Genomic DNA, 13,429 nt, shown 5'->3' on the forward strand with positions numbered 1-13,429 from the left:
GATGAGATGAAAAAGAAGGAGAAAAGGAGAGAAAGGAAGGATAACAAGGAATTATAATTAGCAAGCCTCTGCTGGAAAGGGCAATAGCATTTTGACCCTCTGGAAACTGTCATTTCAACATAAAAAATGGAGGAGTCTAGGGGGCAAGACTGCCTACATTTGATTCCAGTACAGTGAGAGAGGAAATCTATAGTGAAAAAGTATCCAAGAGGCAATACTAAAGAAAATGGGTATGGGTAAGTAAAAAAACAATCAGAAATGAGATTGTGTAGTCTAAAAAACTACATGGTAAAGATCTACAGGATTATAAAAGAAGTGGAGTAAGTAAATGGCTTGGCTCCTCTCTTGTGGCTGTGGATGAGAAAACCAAAGATATGGGCTAAATGCCTCAAAAAGAAAAAGAAGAAAAAGGAAAGAAAGAAGAGAAAAAGAAAAGAAAGAAAAAAGAAAATAAGAGAAAGAGAAGAAAGAAAAGAAAAGAAAGAAAGAGAGGGGAACAAGGGAACAAGGAAAAGAAAAGGAAAACAATAGGACAGCAAAGCCAATTTACAAAGAAAAATGGTGGAGTCTTCTTCAGGGAAGACCTTTGTTGTTGAAAAGTAGAAAATGTTCTCCAACCTGTCTCAGTGTTTCCTTGTAGTGGCCACTCCAGTTCCTTCCAAGTTCTGCAAGCTTTCTAATTATAATAGCTGCCAGTTACACAGCACTTACCATGGAATAGGCCACATGTTAAGCACTTTAGATACATAACGTCATTTTAATTTGTACGTAACATTGAGAGTAAACATTATTATTCCCATTTTCCAGAGCAGGAAATGGACATAAAAAAAATAAAGTAGGCTGCTCAAAGTCCCACAGAGCCTAGCACCTAACCATTATACAGGTGTGCCCATGACTATATTTAGGCCAGAAAGGCTAAGGTTGAGTCTTCCCTGAAGCCGGCATCAAGATCAAGCCCTAGGCCGGGAACACCCTACTATACCCTGATGGTCAAGAGCATCATCATCTGAGAAGCAGAGATGCTGGTACTTACAAAGGAGATGTGGAGCTCAGAGTTCCGTACAGATCTTTCTTCGTTCACACTGTGAACGACTGCCACCATAATTGCTGGGATTCCTAAAGTGGGTAAGCAAGCCAAAGGAATCCCATTAGGAAGCAGGATAAAGATCCTGATCAAGGACTCTGGGAGCCAATAAGGAAAACACTTTAAATGAGCCACAGATGTGCGGCCATCAAAATACCATTGTTTGCAAAATGTTTGTAAATTCTTTCAAGTTAAACATTTCTAGGAGTTCTTTAATTTGCTATACTAAATAGCATGCCAATGGCTCCAATACAACACCTGCTAGTTATTAAAAATAGCTCAAGCACCAAAAACCAACTTGGCAATAGAAGTATTTAGTTCATCAGAATACAAGTTTGCATCAAACCTTTTTTCTCAGAAGATGGACCACCAATATTTTTCTCTATTCAATACCGCCCCTTATTTTCTGGTATCTTTTCGTCTTGGTCACCTTGGACGAAGAGCACAAGCAATCAGCTGCAGCCTTCAGTGCTTTTTTTTGACAGGAGAGCTATTTCCACACTTGTTACTAGTCTGACATTTTGACTAAATCAACCAGTTAATGACCAGTCAATTCAGCTAGACTATAATAAAGCGATCAGTTCAAAGTGGTCAAACGTGACACAGGGTTTAAAAATCCAATTTCGTGCACATTTGCAAAACTTAAATTTTTTTTTTATTTCTAACAATGTATTTCTCCTAAACTAAGACCATTATTACACCTGCACAAATTTAGGGGTTTTGTAAAAACCTGTTCAAAATCCCAGAGTGCTGAGCCTCTTGAGAAAACCTCCACTATCCTATTCTGTGATAAACAGGATAATCTCTTTGGATCTGTATTTCAGTCGTGTAGCACAGTGCCTATCACAAAATAGATATGTGAAAAACTACCTGTTGGAGGACAGAAGGGAAGGATGGAGGGAGGCCTCACTTTTAGGATGCAAGTTGTAAGGCAGTCTCCAAGCTGTTCTTACACTTTGAGAATTAAAAAGAAAAATCCCTGCTGGTTATTTTTAAAATGTGGACAAATCTACTGCCTTGGACAAGAATTTAAATAAAGGAATAAAACCTTTATGACAGGTTGCTTTGGCATTAGGAAGACAGAACTTCAAACATAAACACATGCTAACATTAATTTTCCTTACAGCTGATTGCATTTGTCTAATATGTAAATGCTCCGAAACTCCCAGTAGTAGGATGGCTCTGCATTAGCTCCCTGGCAACCTTGCAAGTATCCACACAGGCAAAGTCTTGAACAACAGCTGATCTGAATTTTAGCGGAATGCTTTATGATCCTCTGCAAATTCAAGAAGATGGCAGGCATGTGAGGAGATGCTCCAAGGCCATCTCCTACTTGCCTCTCTGTCTACTCTGGGAAGCTGTCATGAGAGTTTTTCATTGCCTCCCAGGTTCCGAGGAGGTGTGGGGCTTTGTACCTTGCCCCATCAGGACAGAGCTGCAGAACATAAAACCGCATAGCTTCAGTTTAGAGCTGGCTCCTTGGTAACAAGGACTCCAATGACTCGTGTAGCAGCCATCTGTTCTCTTTTGTTTTGGTGTCATTCTTCATGGAGTGTGGGACAAGAACTTGGGAGCTGGCACCTTTAGCTACTCTTCCTTTTGCCCTCTATGTAAGCAATAAACTAAATCTGAAAGTGGCTCATTGTATCTATATTGGTCAAGCCAGTCAGGCCTTGGCCTTGGTTTGTATGGGTACTTGACACTCCCCAAGTATTTCCTGCCTCCGAAGTACCAAATCTTAGACTTTCCTGCCTCTTTGAGTACCCCAGGTAGTGGGTGTGGAATGAGATCAAAGAGATAAGAAGTGATCCCTGGGGAACACCATTTCAGGAGCAAATGAAGGAGGGTCTAAAAAGGAAGCTGAGAATGAATGATGATGAGGGAAGAAGAAGGCCAGAATTTACAGCTCCTTCTCAGCCATATGTGGGTTATTGGCTCTTTGGATTATTTGTGAAGCCTCTTCCAGAACATTTTTCAATATTCTGGTTGCCTGAAGATGAAGGATGCCAGGCATAAAGGGTAGAGTGTTGACTGGCTTTTGGCTTTGGATTCCAAAATGTACTAAAATTATATATATACATATATATATGTATATATATATATACACACACACATATATATGTGTATATATATATATACGCACACACATATATATGTGTATATATATACATACACACATACATACATATATGTGTATATATATATATTTTTTTAATTACAGTTGGCTTGTGATATATTATTTTCAGGTGTACAACATAGTGATTAGACATTTATGTAACTTACAAAGTAAGCACACCAATAAATCTAGTATCCATCTGACACCACACATATTACAATATTATTGACTATATTCCTTATGCTGTACATTACATCCCCATAACTATTTTGTAACCAACAAATTGTACTTCTTAATTCCTTCCCTTTTTTCACCCATATCCCTAATCTCCCTCCCACCTGGCAACCATCAAAATGTTCTCTGTATCTATGACTTTGTTCTTTAGATTCCACATGTAAGTGAAGTCATATGACATCCATCTTTCTCTTACTCCACTCAGCACAATACCCTCTAGGTCCATCCATGTTGTTGCAGGTAGCAAGATTTCATTCTTTTTTATGGCTGAGAAATATTCCATTGTATACATGTACCATCTCTTTATTTATTCATCCATTAATGGACACCCAGGTTGCCTCCATATCTTGACTATCGTAAATAATACTGCAATGAACATACGTATTCACATGGCCTTTTGAAGTAGTGTTTTGAGTTTCTTCAGATAAATAGCCAGAGGTAGGTTTACTGGATTCTTCTTTGTCTCTTGTTATAGCCTTTGTTTTAAAGTCTATTTTGTCTGGTATAAGTATTGCTACTCCAGCTTTTTTGTTTGTTTGTTTAATTACATTTTTATGAAACATCTTTTTCCATCCCTTTACTTTCAGTCTGTGTATGTCTTTTGATCTGATGTGAGCCTTTTGCAGACAGCATATGTAAGGGTCTTATTTTCTTATCCATTCAGCCACTCTATCTTTTGATTGGAGCATCTAATCCATTTAAATTCAAAGTAATTGTTGACAGATGTACACTTATTGCCATTTTATTTTTTATATTTTTCATCTTTTTCCTTTTTTCTTTTTCTTAAAAAAGTTCCTCCAACATTTTCTATAATACTGGCTTGGTGGCGATGAACTCCTTTAGCTTTTTCTTGTCTAGGAAGCTCTTTTTCCTTTGATTCTAAATTATAGTTTTGCTGGGTAAAGTAATCTTGTTTGTAGGTTGTTGCTTTTCATCCCTTTTGGCCTGCAAACCTTTTGTTGAGAAATCAGCTGACAGACTTATGGGATCTCCCTTGTAGATAACTAACTGCTTTTCTCTCAATGATTCTTGAGATTCTCTTTAACCTTTGGCATTTTAAATATAATGTATGTTGGTGTGGGCCTCTTTGGCTTCATCTTGCTTGGATCTTTCTGAGCTTCCTAGGCTTGCACATTTATTTCCTTCACCAGGTTGGGGGAGTTTTCCATCATTATTTCTTCAAATAGGTTTTTAATTCTTGCTCTTTTTTCTCCTGGTATCCTTATGATGTGAATGTTAGTATGCCTGATGTTGTCCCAGAGGCCCCTTAAACTATCCTCATTTTTTGGATTTTTTTCCTTGTTACTGTTCTGATTGGGTGTCCTTCACTACCCCACACTCTAAATCACTGATTCAATCCTTCACTTCATCCACTCTTTTGATTCCCTCTATTGTACTCTTCATCTCAGATATTATATTCTTATAACCATTTCTGACTGGTTCTTTTTTATGTTTTCTATCTCCATTTTTATGTTTTCTATTTCTTTGTTAAAGTTCTCACTGAGTTCATCTACTCTTCCCCTAAGCTCATTGAGCATCCTTATAACCAGCGTTTTGAACTCTTCATCTGGTAGGTCGCTTGTCTCCATTTTGTTGAGTTCTTTTTCTGGAGTTTTGTTCTATTCTTTCACTTGGGACTTGTTTCTTTGTCTCCCCATTTTGGCAGCCTCTCTATGTTTGTTTCTATGTATTAAGTAGAGCTGTTAGGTCTCCCTGTCTGAGTAGAGTGGCCTTATGTAGTAGGTGTCCTGTGGGGCTCAGTGGTGCAGTCTCTCTGGTCACCTGAACCAGTGCTCCAGGTATGTCCTTTGTATGGGTTATATGTTCCCTTCTGTTGTAATTAAGCCCTGTTTGCTATTTGCATATCAATAGAGGAATTGATCCTCAGGCTGATTGGTTATAAGGACTTGCCGGTGACCACAATGGGGGAGCTGTTGTGCAGGAGCTGACCCTATGGAACAGAATTTGCTTTAGCTTGGCTCTGGTGCCTTCTCAACCCAGCCTTTGAGTGTGTCATTCTTGGATGTGGCCCTGGATAGTACTCCAGCTCAGACAGAAACCAGCCATTAGACATGCAGGCTGGTGCCTCCTGGGAGGCGCCCAACTGCAAGCCAAGATCAGCCTCAGTCTGTACCCTTCTCAGAGCTACCTGGCATGAGCCACCAAGCAGTTTGCAGGTGGCCATCACCCACGATGGGCTTGAATGTACCTCGAGAGGCCAAGTCACAAACTGAGGCCGGCTGCTGCTACTGACTGGCTTGGGGCTGCTCAGCAACAGGTATGAGGCTTGCCAAGGCCAGATGTTACTTGTTTGGGTTTTGTGAACCTCTAAGAGATTTAAGGAAAGTCCACAGCATGAGCCAAGACAGGCCATTTGTATGAAAAAGCCACTGGAAATGGCTTGGGTGGGCCCACAAGTTGGGAGGGGTGGGGTCTTAGGGAATCACCAGGGCAGGGTGACCAGTGTTAGCCAGGCTGATGGAGACTCAGATATGGCAGCCGCATATATTTGCATGCTGGGAGGTGGGAGGGATCAACAAAGGAAGAGTAGCCTCCATCAGTACTTCTGTATGGGAGAAAGCTGCCCTTTCATCCCTTGCCCTGAAGCCAGACAACTCAGTTCCTCCCCATATGTTCCTGGCACTTTTTGAGCTGCTGCCCCAGCGCTGGAGCTCAGAGCGAGTTTATCAGTGGGTAAGTCCATGCAGTGGCCCTTTAAGAGAAGAGGCTGGGACTTCTGCAGTCCTCTGTTTAACTCAGCCACAATTTTTGCTGGTTTTCACAACCAAATGTGAAATCCTGGTCTGGGGAGTCTGGGTAGGGCTGGGACCCCTCACTCCTCCAGGGGGAACGCCACAGCTGAGATACCCCTCCTGATTTTTAACCACTACACATGAGTGTGACACCAGCCTGTTATGCATCTCCACCCCTCATACCAGTCTCAAAGTAGTTTCTTCTGTATATCCTTAGTTGTAGGACTTCTATTCAGCTAGACTTTAGGTGACTCCCAAAGATGCTATTCTGTAATTTAGTTGTAATTTTGATGTGGTCATGAGAGGAGGCCAGCACAGCATCTACCCACTCCGCCATCTTGACTGGAATCTCCAAAACAATTTTTTGATCATGCTTTGTTTAGTATTTGCCTGTCTCTGGTCCACACATTAGCATAGACAATGGCACTGACTGTGGATCCAACAAAAGTTTGCACTATGTTATTGAACTCATTAAATGAATGAGTAGCTAATTGGGAAGTGATTGTCTTTAGAAAGGCAATGGAAGATAAGATCTGTCTTCATTTGTATCCTATACATCTCACTTAATATACTTCTCCTATGTGTCCAACACATTTTCTGAACCCCAAATCTGTTTTGAATAGGTGAAGGAGGGAAGGGTGTGGGGAAAGGAGCTGAGCTGACTATGTCAGTTAGAAATGCATGAAAGCAAACCAATAAAATTACATTTAATTTAGGAAACATTCATGCTGAATTCTATTCCTGGCTTCTTTCAGAGGGCAGCAGTGATAGTGACAGTCATGAGGTGTGTTGAAATTCAGAGCATGTTTGACTGAGCACCATTTCACATATTGCTAGTCCTTTCCCTGTCCCTTAAGCAATATGGTTAGATCATTGAAGTTAAAAGTCCAAACTATGGAGACAGACTCCCTGGTTCAAATCCCAGTTCTGCCACTTACTCGTTGTGCGAGTTTTGGCAAATTACCTAATCTCTCTGTGGCTCAGTATTCTCATCTATTAAAAATGGAAATAATGATGGGACCTTTCCTATAGAGATATAGTGAAAATTAAATGATTATGTAAACCTCTTAGAACAGTTTCTGGTGCATGTAAGTTCTACCTAAGTGCTAGCTGTTGTATCAGTAAACATTTGTTGGGACTGTAATTTCCATAAAGGGAAGGATAAGATCTGACAGCCCACTACTGTAGATCCAGCATTTAGCACAGTATATAGGCAGGTGCTCACTAAATATCTGTGGACTAATTCCTTACCATGGAGGTTAAAAGTTGAATTTCTAGAGCAATAAAGGCAGAAAAAGAGATATATACCCAAATATCAGTGAGACAATCCTTAATTCCTTACTTATGATAACAGATTTGGTCCTGAATAATTTGTCTAATGGAATTAGAAAGACACAGGCTTAAAACATCGAAGACATCAAGGACATCAAGGACAATGGCAGATATACTTACCCCAACCAACTAGGCAAAATTTAAGGATATAATTGGGAATGTATATATTGAAGACTTTGACTAGAGCAAAATACATGTGTACTGCCTCTAGATCCATCCATGCCAAAGAAACAAGCAGAAAGTCATGAAGTGCCACTGCTGCTGCGATACAAAGTCCCACTTCCTGGAATGATGACAACCAAGAATTGACCAGAAATACCAGGTTTAGCATTAGCAGTGCTGTGCACAAGTTGATCAGGATTTTGGAAGGATGATCTTTTTGAAGTTTACTGAAAGAAAAGGCTCAATGTTTAATTAGGCAAGGTCTCTGTTTTTAATCAAGCCTTGCCACATCTTATTTGCACAATAAGTGAAAGAAATGCCTATTATAATTAAGTTACTCATATCACCTTACATGTACTGAACTTTAGAGTTTCCCCCACCCCTCTTTTCAGGAAGAGTCAAAGTAGCCTAAATATAGTAACCTTCAATAACAGGATTAATAGTAGCCATTCTCAGCTAAGCAGTCCCCTTTTTTCTTTTTCTTTTTGGGAAAGAAGGAAGGAAGGAGAATCCTGGATATGCCATTCTATTATCACTCCTTCAGCAGACTCAAGGCTGGATCTACATATGTCCAAATAGCAGGATGACTATGGAAACCATTTCAAGTAGTTACTTGGATATTTCCAAAGATCCAGAGATTTGGCATCGTGTAAATATGATCTTAAATTTCACTAAGCGATCTCAATTGTACTTTGTGAAAATTGACTCAGTATTTTCCAAATTAGAAAAAAAATATGTACTTCCTTTTGATTCTTTTTTTATTTCTATTAAATATTTATTAATTTAAATTTCGCAATTTTCATTTTGTGTGTATGTGGGGTTTTTTTTTAACTGAGATAAATAGTAAAGTACACAAATCTTAAGAACACAACTCAACGAATCTTTACATACGGATATACCTAAGGAACCTCCACCCAGATTAGGAGGTAAAAATGTTTTCAATTTTTCAGAGGTTCTTCCTTTCTTCTCCCATTAATACCCCCCACTAGAGGTAACCAATATTCTAACTTCTATCTCCATAGATTTACTTTCCTCTGTATTTGGAACTTCATATAAATAGAACCATACAGTATGCTCTATTCTCTTTCTGGTTTCCTTTGCTCAGCTTTATGTCTATGAGAATTAGATATTATGTTGTATTGTATAGAAATAGTTCCTTCTTTTTTTACCTCTGTGAAGCAGTCCATTTCATGAATATACCACAATTTATTCATCCAGTCACCCGTTAATATACATTGAGGTTGTTTCCAATTTTGGGGCACTATGAATGCAGCTGTTGTGAATACTCTTGTACATATATTTTAGTGGACACATACACTCATTTCTCTCTAATAGCAAAAATTCTGATCGACATCTACATGTATATTTATTGTTAGTAGGTATCAGCAAAGAATTTTCCAAGGTATGCTTTTTGCATTCCTACCAGCAATGTAGAGTAGTTTCAATTGTTCCACACTCACTAATTTCAACATTTTTAATTTTAGCTATTCTAGTGGGTACAGAGAAGTATAATCGTGGTTTTAATTAGCATTTCTCAAATGAGTAATGACATCAAGAATGTTGTTATATGCTTATTACCCATTTGGGTAAGGATTAGAGTTAGGCATAGATATCCTCTTTTGTGAGGTGTCTGTTCAAGTCTTTTGCTCATTTTTAAATTGTATTATATGTCTTTTGCTTTTCGATTTGTACAAATTTCTACACATTCCACATTCTTTTGTCAGATATATGCATTGTGAATATCTTCTCCCAATCTGTGGTTTGCTTTTTCACTATCTTAATGATGTCTTTTGATGAAAGTTCTTAATTTTAATGATGTCCAAGTTTTCATTTTTTTATGTTTAGTGTTTTCGTATCCCACTAGAGAAATCTTTTCCTATCCCAACCCTCTTGCTTTTAAAAAATCCAATTATAATCTTTGTTTTAGAGGAGCCTTGGTTGTTGTCTTTTTTAACTTGCCCACTTCATCATCTAGTGAATCTGACCTCTTCCTATTGTGATGAATCGAAACCTCTTACGAAATTAACATGAAATTAATAGGGACGTAATGACCACAACATCCATCGAACCAAGTTAAATTTATTCAGAGCAAGACTCTATCAACTTACTGAAAAACTATGTATGTCACTGTAGCAACTCCCAGAAAAATGGAGGAGATTCCACACCCAGTGTATGTTATAAGCACTGATATCCATTCATTCACTGCATCCACTGCAGACCTAGATAGATCCTAGGGAAAACAATGTGTTGTGTTTTATATATTTGCCAGAGCAAGTTTATGGTAAAACATTTCCAGTGCTCACTAACGGGAGATTCCCAGGATGAAAAAAGTTCTTAATTTTAATGATGTCCAATTTATCAACTTTTTCTTTTATGTTTAGTGTTTTTGTATCCTATTAGAGAAATCTTTTCTTATCCTAACCTTCTTGCTTTTTAAAAAATCCAATTATAATGTTTTAGTGGACATATGCACTCATTTCTATCTAATAGTGAAAATTCTGGTCAACATCTAGATGTATATTTATTGTTAGTAGGTATTGGCAAAGACTTTTCCAAAGTGTGCTATTTTTGCATTCCTACCAGCAATGTATAGTAGTTCTAGTTGTTCCACACTCACTAATTTCAACATTTTTAATTTTAGCCATTCTGGTGGGTGCAGAGAAGAACTGCTATGGCTCTTATTAAACCAGCATATGTGGATGGATATATGATAAAACTGCATATTGTTTGCTGAGTAAGCTTAGTGCAATTTACTGTGTACAAGGCATGGAGAACCATCAATGGCACTGGAATAACATTTAGTACTTGGTTTTACTGTCATTAACATGTTCCACATGTAAAATATAACTAAACTAATAGATGTGAATTGGGGATGCAACCTGAATCATTATCTTAACTGAGTACCCCAAAACACTACATAATACCAAAAACCTGAAATAAGTGTCATAAAATTAAGACATAAAATGGATCTTGGAGATTATTTAGTCCAGTAATTTCTTAACCTGAGGTCTGGGAGAAAGGTCCATAGCTTTCATTAGATGATTATAGAGATTCATGACTCATAAAAGGTTAAGAAGCACTGGCCTACTCAGGTAGTTCTCAACTGGGATTGATTTTTCCCACCCCCCAGGGACGTCTAGCAATGCCTAGGGACATTTTTGGTTGTCACAGCTGGGGAGGGTGCTACTGGCATATAGTGGGTGGGGGCTGGAGATGCTGCTAAACATCCTACAATACACAGAACAGTGCCCCCAACAACAAAGAATTATTTGGCCCAGAATGGCAATAGTGCTAAGGTTAAGAAACTCTAGTATACTCCAATATTTCACATTTCAGAAGACAAATTTAAGGTCCATACAAGGGAAACAACCTTTTCAAGATCACATAGGTAGTTAGCGACAGAGCTAGAATCTGAATCTCAGTCTTTTGACTCCTAATATAATGTTCTAACCAATTTGGAGGGAGCTAAAGAAAATTCTTACAATTCAATAAATATCAGTGTAGCACCTCTTATTTGTTAAATAGATATGATTTTAAAAAAAGAAGGAAAGAAAAGAAATATAAAACAGACTTTCAACCCTCAAAGAGCAACTCATACATGACACATTTAGATAACAGTATGTAATATATAATAAAGTCACTTAAGAGAACTCAAAAAGTACTCAGAGATGGGTAGAGAAGAAAGAACACATTTAAGAGCCATTTCAAAGGAAAACCCAGCAAATCTGAATGTTAGGGAGGACCATAGGTAATGAAGAAGATTAGAAAAGTTAACCATGACTCTGAAACTCTAAGCCTGGATATGTGAATTGACCAGATAACTCTTAGTTTGGTTAACTAATGCAAGTATTTTTTTAAAATACATTTTTCCTACACTACAATTTGACAATAACTATTAAAATTAAAAATGTTTAATGACTATATCCTTTAACTCAGCATTTATACTTCCATCAATTTATCCTACAGAAATAGTTACACCAGTGTTAGAAGATAAATGAAATGTGTATTACAGCATTGTTTATAAGGGAGAAAACAATAACAAGTAAAATGCCTACCTATAGGGGATGGTTAAATTCATTGCATTAAATCCATACAATGGAATACTATAAAGATATTAAAAAACTGAAGCAGATGAATATGTATTTGCCTGAAAGTTGCCTAATATTTACTTTTAGGTAAAAAACAAGTGGTAAGAACAGTATTAATAATTTGACCCCATTTTTCTAAAACAAAAACAAATATTAATACACACATAGGATGGGGGCTGTAGGAACCTTTTCTGTAATGTTTGAATTTTGAGGTACAGGCATTAATTTTATAAGGAAAAAAATAAGTATTTGTTTCAATCTGCTCCACTTTGGATAAACACAAGGAGAGCTTTTTTCCATTTGCGTGCAACTTTTCCACAACTTAGTTTACACATATATTCCTGGCCTATAATCTAATAAAAGTTGTCAAAATTCTATCAAGGAATGATTAAGAGACAACTCACCATTAAGACTCTGAAATGGGTGAGGTAGTCACAGTGACAGATTGTGTAATTTATATCGGTTTCCTTTACTTTACAGCCTGATGAATTCCATCCACCTCGCCCATCTGCAGGAGACAGAAGGAAATTTCAAAACAATTTGTTTTTCTCTGAAATATTTAACTTTTCATTATATACACCTTCCAAACGTGTCTTATAATTAGTATTGTTTGTTAAGACAGCAAGATAGAGGTATAATTGAACAGTGAAATTAAATTAAATCTAGTGGGCTAAATTGATTTTGTGAGGACTTTATAAATGTCATAACTTCTTGGCTCTCACTTTTCCTGTTCTTGTACAAATTATGACAGACTCTAATCATGAGCAACAGTCCTGCCACCATGTTGGAGTGACAAAGTAAGGACAGCTTTTTTTTAAGTAGCACAAATAGGAAACAGATAGATCTAGAACATTTTGAAGGACATGAGCTATGGAACATAGGCTGACACTTGGGTCTACTCTGTGAGGCTGGAATAAACACCTGAAACAACCAGTTCAAACCAGAATTTAAATGGTCTCAAGTGCTTTGCACTCAAGCCAGATCATGGTCTAGAGCTCCTTAGGGCTAATGAAAGCCTCTAGTCTCCTTGACACCTCCCTAGTTTCTCACTTCTGAGCATATTCAGGGTTCTAGAACCAACCCTCAAATCTCCATAACCTGTAGATCTTGGATATTAGACTAGACTTAGAGTAGAACCTCCAGGATAGCACTGACCGGAGAAGTTATCCTTGGTCAGACAGCTAAGTATGGTCAAATTAGTCCATTCAGAATAATTCCATTGATTCTAGAGATTCTGGATCCATAGACAGAGGGCTGGGGGCAAAGGGTGACCTGAGAGGAGCCCAGGAACTGGCATTAATGAACACACAGATCGACTTTTTGAGGCTGTGAGGGGAAATGCTCATCACCTTACAGGACTCTTATCCAGGGAGGCTGGGAAGGGACCAGGAAAGAACAGTTCTATCTCTATTATAGAAAAGGAGTAGATTTCTACGTCTTAAGGAGTCAAATGGGAAGAGACTTTCCCTTTCCCCCCCAGAATTCCTAGGATACTGAAAAAGGACAAGTTTCCAGGCAGACCTTCCACAAGTAGAAAGAGTGGTCACATAGCAACTCCTGGCATTCCAGAGGAAATTGATTCTGTATGGGAATTCTCTGAGATTTGGCAATATCCCTGGATATGCCAGTGGAAATGGCAAGCCCATTCAGCAATCTCATC

At 38.1% G+C, this 13,429-nt stretch overlaps 1 protein-coding gene across 1 annotated transcript in view; it reads right to left on the reverse strand.

Moving 5' to 3' along the window:
• The window catches only part of ADGRG4 (adhesion G protein-coupled receptor G4), an 85,190-nt gene that overhangs the window by 10,316 nt on the left and 61,445 nt on the right, over positions 1 to 13,429 (reverse strand). Inside the window, 5 exon segments of the mRNA XM_015598753.1 lie at positions 1,034 to 1,086; positions 1,088 to 1,116; positions 7,640 to 7,908; positions 9,790 to 9,911; positions 12,174 to 12,277. Of these exon segments, the coding sequence (XP_015454239.1) occupies positions 1,034 to 1,086; positions 1,088 to 1,116; positions 7,640 to 7,908; positions 9,790 to 9,911; positions 12,174 to 12,277 (577 nt within the window).

The sequence above is a fragment of the Pteropus alecto genome, unplaced genomic scaffold, assembly GCF_000325575.1.
Source record: "Pteropus alecto unplaced genomic scaffold, ASM32557v1 scaffold139, whole genome shotgun sequence".
Classification (NCBI taxonomy): Eukaryota; Metazoa; Chordata; class Mammalia; order Chiroptera; family Pteropodidae; genus Pteropus; species Pteropus alecto.